The sequence below is a fragment of the Triplophysa rosa genome, linkage group LG17, assembly GCF_024868665.1.
Source record: "Triplophysa rosa linkage group LG17, Trosa_1v2, whole genome shotgun sequence".
In the NCBI taxonomy this organism is placed as follows: Eukaryota; Metazoa; Chordata; class Actinopteri; order Cypriniformes; family Nemacheilidae; genus Triplophysa; species Triplophysa rosa.
In genome coordinates this window covers 21,794,717-21,808,442 of record NC_079906.1, presented here as the reverse complement: position 1 = coordinate 21,808,442, position 13,726 = coordinate 21,794,717, and the positions used below count along the sequence as shown (strand labels likewise).

Below are 13,726 nucleotides of genomic sequence, written 5' to 3'. Positions count from 1 at the left end.
TTTAAATTCCCAACCATTCCCATTTAAAAAAACAAATATTTAAACATTTATAAAAAGCATTTATTAAATTCTTATAACACACACACTGACAAAATACTAAATTATATGACCAACAACACTACAACACAGTAAAATCCTGTACAGATACAAAAGTCTCAGAATGTCTGTAAGCCCACAACCAAAACACCAGCTGGACTGAGGTGATGTTGATGTCTCTAGATGGTCTCTAGATGGTATAAAAGCTGAACTTTTCTGAAGGTATTTGGCACCAAACTGGCTGAGAACATGTCAAATGTCACGTTGACACAAGGGGTGTAAAATTCCATTTGTGGAGCAACGAACGTAGTGTGCGCGTGTGTATGAATTCTCAAATCAGATGAAGAGAACTCCTACGTACACACACACCCAGCTTCTGTCTACAGTTTCTGTGGGCGGTTTATCGTTCCCAGCATGCAACGGGGTCTTTATGACAGCAGGGTGATGAGAGCATCCAAAAATTTCCCCCTGTCCTCCATCTTCAGCTCAATAACTGCAGAGAGAGATTTAAAAAGAATGCTGCACATTTTTATTTGATCCCTGCTATATACACCCGTCACTTTATCAGGTTTGAGATGCAGAAGTATGCAATGGAAAGATTCATTATAGTATAACGCAAATGTGCGTTACACAGGTTCAATTCACTAATAACTGATAAAAATATACATCTTGAGAATAAATGTGTCCGCCTTCATACCATCGTGTGTATGTCTATACTGTTACATGTGCATGTGTTCTGGGGTCTGGCAAAGCTGAAGGTATTTGGCACTATACTGACAGAAATCATGGGAAAACGGCCAAGATCCAACAGAATAGATCATGTCGAACAACTGCAGTAATACTAAAAACTAAACCTGCATGATTCAACAACTTTCCTCAAAACATTATATTGGTAATAATAATAATAATTGATAAACAATGTGATAACAACAGTGTGGACAGGTGGCATGACATTTCATTGGACTGCAGTGTAATATGCTAAATGGCATCAAAAAGGTTCACATACACATTATTGTTGTGATCATAAGAATTGAGGGAGAAAAATGCGACTTTCCGGTTACTCAAAATTACAAAAATCTCAAAGAAACCAGCCACATCATATAAAATGATGAGGGTGACTTTTTCCGTCAAGTATTTTCACTCATTTGGAATCCACCTATTAACATGAACACTAGAAATGTTTATTCTTTATGATCTTGAATCGTTGCAAATCCAAGATGTCTTACAGCCCTCTAGCGGCGTGTGTGAGATCATCACCCGTGTGTGTGTGTGTGTGTGTGTGTGTGTGGTGACTTACTGGATGTGTCAAAATGATCATGTATAGTTCTGGAGCTGGTGCTCTCGGCAGCCTTCTCAAAAGCCCTGCCGAAGAAACTAGAGACAAAAACATTTGCGTAAACTCGGACTCAAGCTTTGACAGGAGGTGACTGCAGCATCCCTGTAAAAACCCTCACTTTTTCTTATCAGAAGTGTCTGACTCCGGTGGGATTCCCAGGACCATCAGTGTACCCTTCTCCACATCCAGAGGAGAGGCCATTATCAACGGCAGGATCTTACAGCGCTTATTCCTCGTCTACAAAAAACAGAAACACAATGAGCGCTGACCTCTATAGCAGTGGTTCTCAAACTGTGGTACACAGAGAGACCCCTAGTGGTTCGTAACACGACAGGAAATTAAAAACTATACATTCATTTCGTGTTTTAAATACAATTTCAAATGCAATAAATACGGAAAACATCTCAGCCTATGTGCAGTTTGAATATAGTTGTATGAATTATTGTTTATTTATCGTTGTTTGATGTAACTCAGGTAGAGATGCTTGTGCGTCTCTCCCTCTCTCTCTCTCCGACGAGCTGCGTGTAAATTAAGTTTGATGTATTTCTGCACTTGAACCGCTGTTTAAAGCTGTTGTTGTTGCTGTAAAGCGCTAATTCAACACGCGTCTGCATCTACTCGAGGTTAAATCAATGAAGCGCACGTAAAACCAGACAGACTTCCTTAAAACCGACCCTATAACCACCACCTTATAACACACCCGTCCCATTTATAATCTTTAGCTATTTGTTTGTTATAGACAGCTGTTCTCTGCATATCTATGCATGCATTTATTCTTATCTTCTGTGTTTCTTTAATAAAGGTTTGTAGTCTTTCTGCAAGTCCCCACAAAGCTAATAAATCCCCCATAAGAGTAATTTACAGAGCCGTGTTAATAGTGCACTACAGAAAAGGGTTTTGCGTCAATTACTGCTGACTAACTTGAGAAAAAAAAAAGAAAAACATGTTCTTTAGTTTGAAAACAGCTTGTAAATTAAGAAGTGTTTGTGTTATTAATAACACATTAGAACTGGAGGACGAAGTTTATCTAATCACAAGGCTCTACCTATTAATTTGAGTGTTTATTCATGTGTTTTCTATGGCGGTCATCAGGCTAATTTGATTAAAGGTGGTACTTGATTTTTTAAGAACCACTGCTCTATAGGACTCATCTACAGACACATATTGTCCTAAGAGTGCCAACGCTGACTTGGATAAACATGTTTTTGTTCAACTTACAGAGCAGACAAAAGCTTTGAGCAGATATTTGCAGAGCAGAGTTAAAGCCAGAGGTTTAGAAAACAGCTTCACGTCCGGCGTTCCCTGCAGACAGACAAGACAAAACACATCCTTGAAAATGACAAATTGTGTTTGGGTTTTACTCAACCAATGCGAATGAAAGATGTGGACAGTTGACAGTAAATGCGTCTGTGTATAGTCAGTGTCTCTTTATGATGAGGACTTGTGCGGACGTTTGATTCAGACCTCCATCAGGTGGCAGTAGAGGAAAGGTCCTTGTGACAGTATGAGGTTTGTGCAGATACAGCTCGCCACCGTCTGCTGAATGGCCTTTAATTTCTTCTTGGCCAGATCGATGCCTAGATGCAGCCGCTCCAGATTACTCCTACAGAACAAAACATATTTCACCAAAACTGCACGCTTAACTTTAAAACTGTAAATTCTGTCTCTGTCGATTCTTTCCACACATGATGACCACTGATTTTTCCAGTTCTTACTTGTTCTAAGAGAATCAGATCAATACACTATTAAATCAATTAATAAACCAATTTACGCTCATACCTGGACAGACAGTCCAGAGCTTTGATGAAGTTGTCCGTCGCCGTTTCGTCCTTCTCCACGTTCTCCAGCAAGGCGGCAGCAGCGTGAACCACATCGCTGGCCAGGAAGCGATTCTTGAAGCCAAAGTGTACGCCAAACGTCTGGACGCGAATGTCTTTCATGCTGAGGACAATAAACGACACACATTTGTTGATATCACTCATGCAGGTTTTATTTTTGACTGACTAGACTACCACATGACGGAAATTGATGACTCCCACCCAAATTTATTGGCGGATTCCTCAATGACCTCGCGCAGGTTTTCTTTGATGGTCATGTCCATAGAGTTAAATTTCTGACGCACCTGTTTGAGTGGAAGACTGGAGGAGAAACATTCATTTAGAAATCCGATCATACAAGGTTAGAATCCGATCAGATGAGAGACACTGTAAAACAGGCATAGTGAAACTGAACATGCACATAAATAGATGGGTCATTCTCACGAAACCACTTAAACACCATGGCAGTAAACGTATACTTCGGTAACACAAAAAATGATCATGAACGTAACTGCGGTCTCTACCTTGCACAATACTAAATCTTAACATAGAAAGGAATGAGTTTTGTATTTTAGTGCTTTTACTGCTGAAATTCTCATTACCGTAACACTTCCCAATTGTTTTAATTTAAACCGAGTAAAATAAAAAAATTCTGAAAAAACAATTGCATGTTCTTCAATGACAAAAAAAGGACATAAGAATCACTCACAGATTATTCATGTGTAATAAAAATGAAGAAATAGTGGAAAAAAGAAGTGTCAATGACTGCCATTCTCCGTAACATTTTTAAAAGACTGTTGAAACACACACAAATATATTTACATTAAGTTTGATTTTATGCTTAAAGAACACATCTACTAGTACCTTTCAAACAGCCTAACAGATTAGTTTATATTGTTCTAGTTAAAAGCTTAATATTCTCTCGTCACGCTGTGTACACAACTTTTTTATGCTCATTAAACACGATACAGGTATTTTCACATAAAAAAAAAAGTTATTTTAATGTAATTTGCTATTAAAATGTATAACATCAAGGTCTTATTATGCACGATTAATAAAAACTTGCTTTGGCATCATGGCTTCACTTTTTTTAGAAAAACATGCTACGGGATCGACCGTTTTAAATGGTTACAGTAATGAGAATTTTTTTGGAAAAGGTTCAAAATCGTGTTAAAGTTTTGAAATGAATGCTTTTAAACATGTCATACCTTGTTTTAAATGAATAAAAATGAACTTTGTCAATATGAGTGTTATGTTTGACATCTTGAAACCAAGATTTCATGAGAATCACCCAAATTGCTGTTGCTGCTATTTTATAGAAAGTTTGTCATCAGAATTTGTACGAAAAACGGTTAAGATTACAGTTGTTTAACACAATACCCAGTCCTAGAAATCCTCAAATTTTCACAAATTACCGTAGTAACGTTTACTAAACTCCTTGCATAAATAACACATGAAATACAATTTCAAAGATTATGTCCAGGTTCGCTCACCCCATATCTGCCAGTAACTCCTGGAGTTTCTTCTGGCCGTTCATGGACCAGAGCTTCAAGTTGCAGGAGGTGTAACAGGAGTTACAAATGCTCTCGTACAGAGACCAGTGCTGGTACAACACCAACCTCAGACTGACAGGCAGACGGGGTCAAGGGTCACCACGCATACTTATTACATACACACAGCACGAACGCAGAAGTACACAATATAAGAAACACAGCATGGGAAAGCAAAACATGATCAAAAGTGAATTATATACCGCATTCCACACTAGGGCTGGGTATCGAGTTCGATTCCTTTCTAGGCAGTGACTGATGTTTAAGACAATTTCATCGTGACTGTCACACAAACAACTGACACTTTAAGGATACTCGTATTCAAAAGAGATCCTCATGCAGTCGATGGAGAGCGAGTTCTCCTCATCCTCATTTCTGTGATTGTGACGGGACACGTGACGCTGAAGAGTAGCGATGTCCGTCACATACTTCATGCTAAAGGACACATACAGCTGACGTTACATCACATCGCATTAAATGTCAATGGAAAGTCTGAGAAAAGTTAATGAGATTCTTACTGTGGTATTTTATCGTGAACCCACTGATCAGTCAGGCCAATAATAGTCCACCTGTCAATCAAAGTGTCAGTGTTCAGTTTAAATCACGTACGGTCAGTACTGTGACTGTTAGAGGTCAGAAAGCATGAGGCTCACCACAGCATGTCTTTGGTGTCTTTAGACATGACCCACGCCAGTTCAAACATCACAAGTGCTGCCTGCAAAGAAACAAACGCATAAATATAACAACAGCGTGGAAACATTCCTTGATTCTTTTTATTTTTGGTATTTCATGTCAGTCAGAGCTTGCTTTTCTAAAATAAATCCGCTGTGGTTACTCACTGATGTTCCATGAAACTCATACTGCTCATAGTCAAACAGAATCTCTCTCCTGCAAACACACAAAGACGCTTTAGAGGTGAAATACTACACAAAAACAAACTGGATGTCTAACTATAGAATGAACATTTTAAGATCTCTTCAACAACAACCTGCGAGCTTCCCATTCACGTCTGGCACGCTGCCGCTCGATTCTTCTCTCCAAAGCTCCCTGAAACAATAAACACAAGTATTAAAAAAAGAAAAAAGGAGGAAACCAGTGACTCGTCTTGCGTGAGAGATAAACGCGCCTCATCGTAACGCCGCCGTTTCCCAGAAGGCTCTGCGCTTCCGTCGCTCTCATTTCCAGAATCATCACCGTCTTCATTCTCCTCGTCGTCACGGAAGATGTCATCATAGGACGGAACCCCGAGATCATCGTCTTGTTTTATCAGGAGCTTAATCTGATAATGAAGGAAATATTGTAATACTGCTGTACAGTAACAAAACACATGAGTGTGAAGAAAGCAGCCGATGTATGTCAGCACCTGAGTGTCATTGTAGACATTGACCACATCTACAGGTCTGTGCGTGTCACAGATGAAGAAAACGGAGTCTTCCTCAGGCTGAAGGGTCTCCAGCAGGTCCACATTTGCCCCACAGTTAATCAAAACAAAATACTGATACTAGGAAAAAAAGTAACAAAGCGTACAAAAGCTGATTGAATCATGACCTTCATGGCATCTGCATATAAACGCTGGGAGTCATTTTGAACTACCTGATCTTTATGTTCCATAAAAACAGTGCCAAGATCCTGCCATCCCGTGACTGGGATCAGTGTGTACTGGACGTGATCACAATGAAACAGAGCCTGTGCGAAACAAACAGAGAAACCAAGACAAACACAAAACTGTAAACTGGCAGGACGGTCCCACGATCAGCTGTAGGTGGGCATTATTTATTGGTCAATAACACTTGAAGTCATAGTTCACCCAAAAATTACAATTCTGTCATCGTTCACTCAGCCTCATGTCATTTCATACCTGTATAAATGACTTTGTTCTGATGAACACAGAGAAAGATATTTGGAAGAATGTTAGCCATTTTCAATTCTGTGACATCATTGACTGCCATAGTAGGACAAATTAAATGGTAGTCAAAGGTGCCCCAGAACTGTTTGTGTTCCCAAAATATCGCACATTGTGTTCAACAGAACAAAGAAATTTATTCAGGTTTGAAACAACCTGAGGGTGAGTAAATGATGACAGAATTTTCATTTTTGAGTGAACTATTCCTTTATTGCATTTCAGTCTTCAATTAAATAAGTTTAAGCTGAGGAACTAAAATTATTAAGTGGAAATAAATTAAATCTAAAAACTAAACCTAAATAGCAGTATAAATAATATAATGACAAACGCTTTAAATAAACTAAGAAAAATATACAATTATTTATTTAAAAATCATGTTTTTATTATGTTATCATGTTTTTATAGTGTTTTATTTTGTAAGTTTTGTGTAATATATTTTTAAGTTATTATGACTTAAATATATTAATTAAGTATTAATTTCAATGTACAATAAAAAACATGATTTTTGAAAACTTTTAAAAACGCAATTCTCTCCTTTTGGAACCAAACACTTCATATATTTGTATTATAATAAATATTTGTATATAAAATATACAAATAGAAGCATATTAAACGTATTACTAAACCTAAAAGAACCCACAATAACAGATACATGACTAACCTGCAACACTTTACAGGCACAGAGAGCGTCAATATCAGGAGACACCAGCAGAGCCACTCTCTACATGTTAAAAGGGAAATTCAAAAAGTCGATCATATGCACGTTTAAGAAAACCCGTTAAAAACATATACATACACAAACCATATCCAATACATATTCATGAAACTGTTATATTGATTATTATAAGGACTTGTAGATATTAATAAGTCGATAATAATAACATCGGTAAGTTTGAATAGGCTGCCAGCAACCACACACACGAGCAAAAACAATCACTACTCGCCTGATTCACGACGACGTCATAAAATTCCTTTCGAATATCGGTAACAAACATGTTAAAAAACAATCTTATACACTTCTTACATATAAAACTTTACTAAGCTACGACTACGCCGTTTGTTCTCGCTTTAAATGCTGCGCTTGTTGTTTTAAACTGAGATGTCCGTGTTTGACAGTGGCGCCAAATCGCCCTTGTGCAACTAACCAATACAATAGCGAGTTACAGTGACAGGTGGTTACATTCACCAATGGCATTTGAGCAGAGGCGGTCCTTACCCTCGTCCAGTAGAAGTGTCAGGTACCAAAATAAATGAAATTTCACATGTTTTCGGGTTTATGTATAAACATGACAAATTTGTTTAATAAAAATAAATAAATAAATATTTGTAAACATCATTTGCTCCATGGTTGGAGCCGTGTTTCGAAGGATGAAAGAGAGACGTGATTGGCTAAAACGTTTGTTGTGTTTTTGCGTCACTTCCGGCAGAAGCACTTCAGAAGCAAAGGAGAGCAAGCTGTTGTTTTTTGTTGAGTTTTTAATCAGTATTTTTTCCTTTATCGTTGTCAAGCAGATAAACGGCTAACATGGTATGTAATCGATGTCGAACTGCTGTCACGTTTATCATCATGCGTCTTTTATTGTCGTAGATGTTAAACATGGTGATGTGATGCTAAGCTAAGAGCAGTAGAAAGCTGCAGTGTCATTGTGGCAAAAATCGTATTATTTGTTTATTGTTGAATTTACATTTAAATGTGTTTATTAAGCAGATTATTTTTTTAAAGACAGTTAAATAAAAGAATAATACATGAAGACGTTGTTTGTCTTAATTGTTGCAATAACATACGATGTAAAATGCTAATTGTTACTATGTTGTTGACTCATTTTGCCTAAATATATTTAAAGTTTAAACATTATATCTGTCTGTCTATCTAACACAAATAATATATCCATATACACCCAGATGAATATTGTATATTAAAGGCATATACATATTTGTTCTGAGTGGATCTGTTCTGTTTCCCCATCAGTTTTCCTTAAACATGTTTGAGCCTCATGTGGGTCGGGTCTTCCAGAACCGCTTCTCCACACAGTACCGCTGTTACTCTGTGTCCATGCTGGCTGGGCCCAATGACCGCTCTGATGTGGAGAAAGGAGGAAAGAGTAGGTCATGATCTAAAACGTGTGAAGATTAAATGGGCTCTTTCTTGTGTTTTGTACAGTTTGGTGGCTTCAGTTTAACTGACCAAATTTTGTGTCTTTTCAGTAATTATGCCTCCGTCTGCTCTGGACCAGCTGAGTAAGTCAGTTGCACTACGTTAAGCATAAAATTCACTCCATTAGTTATGTCCTGTGTGTTAATTTGAACAGCTTTGTCTTCTCAGGCAGACTTAACATCACATACCCCATGCTGTTCAAACTCACCAACAAGAATTCAGACAGAATGACTCACTGTGGAGTTCTGGAGTTTGTGGCGGATGAGGGCATCTGTTATCTCCCCCACTGGGTACAAACCTTTATTATTCTAAGACCTTTATTGGAGTCTTGATATGTGCATTGTTATAACACAAGATTATCAAGAATTGTAAAATACTGATGTTGATTACGTCCGATTTTGCTTTAGATGATGCAGAACCTGTTGTTGGAAGAGGGGGGTTTGGTCCAGGTGGAGAGCGTCAACCTCATGGTGGCCACATACTCCAAATTTCAGCCCCAGAGTCCAGACTTCCTTGATATCACAAACCCCAAAGCTGTGTGAGTAAAAACAATGCATTTATCGAAAGCGACATGATTGAGGAAAACAATAAAGCAATTCAGGGGTTGGCAATAGCATTACAACTGCTACATAGTACAAAGTTTCAACAATTTTTGTAGAGAGATAACATCCCTTAATAAATCTGGATATCTGCTCATAAGTGGATCTTGATGTGCATATTGAACAATGTTTTCTTTCTGATATTTACAGTTTAGAGAATGCTTTGAGGAATTTTGCCTGTTTGACCACAGGAGATGTGATTGCTATTAACTATAATGAAAAGGTGAATATTATAGTTGTACACATAAAGTGATTTTCTTCTAATTGCAGCAGCAAACATAAGCTACCACTTACTGTCTTTCAGATCTATGAGTTACGAGTCATGGAGACCAAACCAGACAAGGCTGTGTCCATCATCGAGTGTGATATGAATGTAGGGCTGTTTCTTTTATACACTATTTAGAAACTTGCTGCCTACATTCACTTTTAAGTATGCTCACAGTCTCCTTTTATAACTCATTTCCTTCCCATCAGGTGGACTTTGATGCTCCTCTTGGTTATAAAGAACCAGAGAGACACATGCAGCATCCTGAAGAACCCGATGTATGTTCTCACACCAGCCATGCATTTAGTGTTATCATTTACAAACATGTTGTTTGTGTTGTACATGTGTGACTTACACGGTTTCTCACTCTGGGGCAGGAGGAGGAGCCAGATCCTAGCGACTATGAGATGGACATGGGCTTTAGAGTACGTCGCTGTGATTATGAAATTGAATGTTATCTTTTTGTTAATGAAAAACCTGATCTCTGTGTTTAAAATACCTTCCGGTTTCACTTCACAGGCGTTTACAGGCTCTGGGAATCGTCTAGATGGAAAGAAGAAAGGCATTGAGCCCAGTCCAGCACCCATTGATCCCAGCGATATCAAACGGTATTGCTTCCGTCTTACCTTAACTTGCCACCCACAATTTAAAATGTGCTGTCAATATATCATTCATTTTTTTTCTCCCCGTGCAGTGGAATTCCTAACTATGATTTCAAAATCGGACGGATCACCTTCATTCGTAACTCCAGACAACAGCCCCGCAAAATAGAGTCGGTGAGTGAATTATACATTTAAAAAAAAAGAGACTTTACAGGGCAAATATTATCATGCAGGGTTTGTTTGACTGATATTAAACAAATCAACACTCTATTATTTAATCATGTTTTTTTTTTTAATTGTGTCCAGGATGATTCTGCGAGTAACTTCATCGCGTTTTCTGGTGAAGGACAGTCTCTGCGAAAGAAAGGCAGAAAACCCTAAATGCACACATGACATCCAAAAACTCCATCTACTGTTTGGTTATTTGTGCTGTTTCTGAATTCTCACGTAAATGAGCGAGAGACTCCGTATGGACAGTTACTCCATTTGACATATGCCTGGATTTCCATATGGACCCGACTTTTCTGACATTTTTGAAAAACGTTACAAACGTTGTTTTGCTAATGGTTTGAAAATATTGTTTTTTTAATTGACCAAACCCTTTTCTTTAGTACATTTCTATGCATATTTCTCCAAATAATTTAAATAAAGATTACGCTGGAATTCATCTGATTTTTTCTTTAATATGAAAATATGCCATGTACATGATTAGATTTACTTGAGTCTCAAGGATCCACCACAGACAAAGATATTTAAAAACCTGTCAGCTGAAGTTCTATGACATATTTATGTAGACAATATTTATTAAGAGTTTATGCGCTTTTAGCACAAAGCTATGTTTCAGGAAGGAATTCAAGACATCTTTTCAGTCTTGATGCAAAAACTCTTTTAAGTACAAGCGATATAAAAACCAGTAAAAAGTGTTGTTCAAGTGTTCCCTTGATGGAAACATTAACATGAATTGTTGCAGAAACTGTCAGTCTGTTGTCACTGGACCAGAGCATTGAACACGTACAATAAACCAAAAGCAAACATCTATCAAACAGAGGAAAAGCATCTCTTCTTGCACCAGCTCAGGTGTCAGCGCTGTATTTCCAGATAGCAAGTTCTCCGTTATCACTGCAGGTAGCGAGGAGTCCCGGCTCCTTTGGATTCCAGGCCACGCAGTTGACATCCTGACTGTGAGCTTTGGGCATTTGGGCCGACAGGAGGAAGATGGGCTGCTCTGGATCAGCAGTGACATCCTCTTCAAACACACGGACTCCATCATCACCACATGCTGTGGCCAAAGCCCGGGTCAGACGACACCTTGACATTAGAGTAAACATATTGAAACAAACCTCCACTAAAATCTAAAATAAAAAACACTTGTTAAAGAGTAGTGACGGACAGGCCAATGCCTTGGTCATGGGTTTCGAATCATGTATGTATGCATGTACTTAAAATGTGCAGCTGTGTTGGATAAAAGCATCTTACCATGCGACATCATACACTGTTCTCCCATGAAACCCAGACAAAGTACACACACACTTCCAAGACTCATCTGATGAACCTACAACAACATCATCGTTAAAAAGAGGATTATGTCATTGTAAACCTACGAAAATCATATAAAAGCTAATGATCTTACCATCTCCAGGTGTGGACTCCTTCCAGATCTTCACAGTCCGGTCGTCACTACACGAAGCCAATCGGTGTCCCTCAGGGTCAAAGGTCAGACTCCAGACTGTGGACGCGTGTCCTTCTAGTGTTGCTCGACACTCCCAGTCGTCGTCTTCCTCTTTATAAATACACACCTTGTCGTCGTAACTGGCTGAAGCGAGAATCTGTGAAAGCAAATGGGGTTCATCGTTTGTCAAGTTATGAAGGTATAACATCTGCCGTTTGTTTTCACAAACAGGTTAAAATGATGACAAAATGCAGCACATACGGCACAGAGAACATTGGGTAATAAGCTTAGATGCATAAAGGTTGTACCTCCTGTGTGGGGTGCCAAACAACATGCTTCACATCCTGCGTGTGTGAATTCACCACACTTACACACTCATACTCGTCCTCTTCATCCACTGGAAGAAAAATAAGGTATTTATCATTCATAGCACTTTTTCAAACCTGAAACGTGATCACTGACCGCACGCACCTTCCCAGATCCACACGCTTTTGTCTCTGCTGCAGGTGGCCAGTAAGCTTCCGGATGGAGCCCAGGCCACACACTTCACCTCGTTCTCATGGCCTTCCAACACTGTAAGCGACTGTAAACACATGACGGACACGTCAGACTCACAGAAAGTTAAAGCTGTTTTACCTGTTCATAAATATGTGACTAACTGAAAGACAAACCTCAAAATCATCATTGGTCTTCTTCCAGATGCATGTAGTTGCATCAAAGCTGGCCGATGCCAGATACTTCCCGCAGGGAGACCAGGCCACCTTTCTGACCGTCCGCTGATGTCCATCAGCCAGAACACACTTGCACACCCAACTGTCACCTGTGAAAATACAACAACACATCTTTACATTCATAAAAACATTTAGTCAGTTCCTATATAACATACTGAAGTGCCATTCATACAGCATGGAACTCCAAGGTAATGCACGTGCAAAGTCTTTAAGTGCATATGTCACACGTGTCTGTGAAACACAGGTTGTGAGTTTTACCTTCTTTACCCCACACTCGTATCGCCCGGTCACCGCCACATGACGCCAGCAGCGTGCCCGCGGGATTCCAGGAGACATGCCAACAGCGCGAGTCCGGGTGCGCGCTTACCCTCTGCAGAAGCTCTAATGCCTTCATTTCAATATGAATCTGTGATATAAATGCTTATATAATATATAAAGAACTGTCTGTACCAATATTGTCTGATGTGTTTATCAGATCCTGTCAACTTCCTGCAGTGTTCTTCACTGGTTTGCTGACAATGCCAATGTCAACAGCGACGCCACCAGGACGGATGTTGTAACTGCACCGAAATACCAGCAGAAAATAAAAACAACCAGTAAAAAATGAATTATTTATCAAAATGAAATATATTCAAGTATTTAAAACTGCAATACACAGGAATTACAACAGTCATGATTTCTCTCTTTGTACAAATCTTGTCATTTGCATGGAGCTGGTCTTTGCTTCTTTGCACTCCATAAAAATCTTTATTGACCACATATTTCTGTTCGCACTTTTGGTTAGATTCTGTATTTCATTTGCCCTGTACAAAATAAATTCAACAATAAACTTGAAAATAATGTATTCTAATCTAATATAGCTATATGAATAAATACGTGCACTTTTCTTTTTCTGTTGAATGAAAACTAGTTCCAGGATTGGGACTGTTTTATTATTATTGTGCATTAATTGCTGCCAAAGCGTAAAATAACAGTTGTTGAAACTTTTGTTTAAATAATAAACAGGGTTTATCTGTGTGGATTTTCTTGACTTTTCTCTCTGTTCATTGTGAAGGGAAAGTTT

General features: G+C 38.6%; 3 protein-coding genes across 3 annotated transcripts; 1 reads left to right on the top strand and 2 right to left on the bottom strand.

The window, feature by feature from the left end:
- Positions 1-66: 66 nt before the first annotated feature.
- On the bottom strand, positions 67-7,748 carry cdc45 (CDC45 cell division cycle 45 homolog (S. cerevisiae)). Its single transcript, XM_057357021.1, has 18 exons — positions 7,587-7,748; positions 7,304-7,363; positions 6,333-6,425; positions 6,103-6,240; positions 5,866-6,018; positions 5,728-5,786; positions 5,579-5,627; positions 5,393-5,454; positions 5,258-5,308; positions 5,055-5,174; positions 4,683-4,814; positions 3,412-3,510; positions 3,152-3,313; positions 2,837-2,975; positions 2,591-2,674; positions 1,491-1,609; positions 1,334-1,410; positions 67-529 (listed from the first exon to the last, which is right to left on the bottom strand). Exons 1-18 carry the CDS (start codon positions 7,635-7,637, stop codon positions 465-467), a joined length of 1,713 nt encoding a protein of 570 aa, XP_057213004.1. The 5' UTR covers positions 7,638-7,748; the 3' UTR covers positions 67-464.
- Positions 7,749-8,049: 301 nt separating this feature from the next.
- Positions 8,050-10,930, top strand: ufd1l (ubiquitin recognition factor in ER associated degradation 1). Its single transcript, XM_057356686.1, has 12 exons — positions 8,050-8,170; positions 8,612-8,744; positions 8,848-8,880; positions 8,966-9,087; positions 9,205-9,335; positions 9,547-9,619; positions 9,701-9,769; positions 9,871-9,939; positions 10,039-10,086; positions 10,181-10,269; positions 10,356-10,437; positions 10,570-10,930. The coding sequence occupies exons 1-12, from the start codon at positions 8,168-8,170 to the stop codon at positions 10,642-10,644; spliced, it is 927 nt and encodes a 308-aa protein (XP_057212669.1). The 5' UTR covers positions 8,050-8,167; the 3' UTR covers positions 10,645-10,930.
- ciao1 (cytosolic iron-sulfur assembly component 1) lies at positions 10,569-13,192 on the bottom strand. Its single transcript, XM_057356685.1, has 7 exons — positions 12,922-13,192; positions 12,604-12,752; positions 12,404-12,515; positions 12,241-12,329; positions 11,894-12,089; positions 11,740-11,815; positions 10,569-11,571 (listed from the first exon to the last, which is right to left on the bottom strand). Exons 1-7 carry the CDS (start codon positions 13,055-13,057, stop codon positions 11,337-11,339), a joined length of 993 nt encoding a protein of 330 aa, XP_057212668.1. The 5' UTR covers positions 13,058-13,192; the 3' UTR covers positions 10,569-11,336.
- Between the last annotated feature and the right edge of the window lie 534 nt (positions 13,193-13,726).

What these genes read in the sequence shown, in the direction of transcription:
- ufd1l (XM_057356686.1), top strand. An exon ending in GTCTGCTCTGGACCAGCTGA is followed by an intron (nt 8,881 to 8,965) that starts GTAAGTCAGTTG and finishes TTGTCTTCTCAG; the next exon opens with GCAGACTTAACATCACATAC. An exon ending in AGATGGACATGGGCTTTAGA is followed by an intron (nt 10,087 to 10,180) that starts GTACGTCGCTGT and finishes TTCACTTCACAG; the next exon opens with GCGTTTACAGGCTCTGGGAA.
- cdc45 (XM_057357021.1), bottom strand. Translation starts at nt 7,637, where the DNA reads ATGTTTGTTACCGATATTCGAAAGGAATTTTATGACGTCGTCGTGAAT. An exon ending in GCTCTGGACTGTCTGTCCAG is followed by an intron (nt 2,976 to 3,151) that starts GTATGAGCGTAA and finishes TTTGTTCTGTAG; the next exon opens with GAGTAATCTGGAGCGGCTGC. An exon ending in TGATCATTTTGACACATCCA is followed by an intron (nt 530 to 1,333) that starts GTAAGTCACCAC and finishes CTCTCTCTGCAG; the next exon opens with TTATTGAGCTGAAGATGGAG.
- ciao1 (XM_057356685.1), bottom strand. Translation starts at nt 13,057, where the DNA reads ATGAAGGCATTAGAGCTTCTGCAGAGGGTAAGCGCGCACCCGGACTCG. An exon ending in AGACCAATGATGATTTTGAG is followed by an intron (nt 12,516 to 12,603) that starts GTTTGTCTTTCA and finishes ATGTGTTTACAG; the next exon opens with TCGCTTACAGTGTTGGAAGG. An exon ending in AAGCGTGTGGATCTGGGAAG is followed by an intron (nt 12,330 to 12,403) that starts GTGCGTGCGGTC and finishes TTTTTCTTCCAG; the next exon opens with TGGATGAAGAGGACGAGTAT.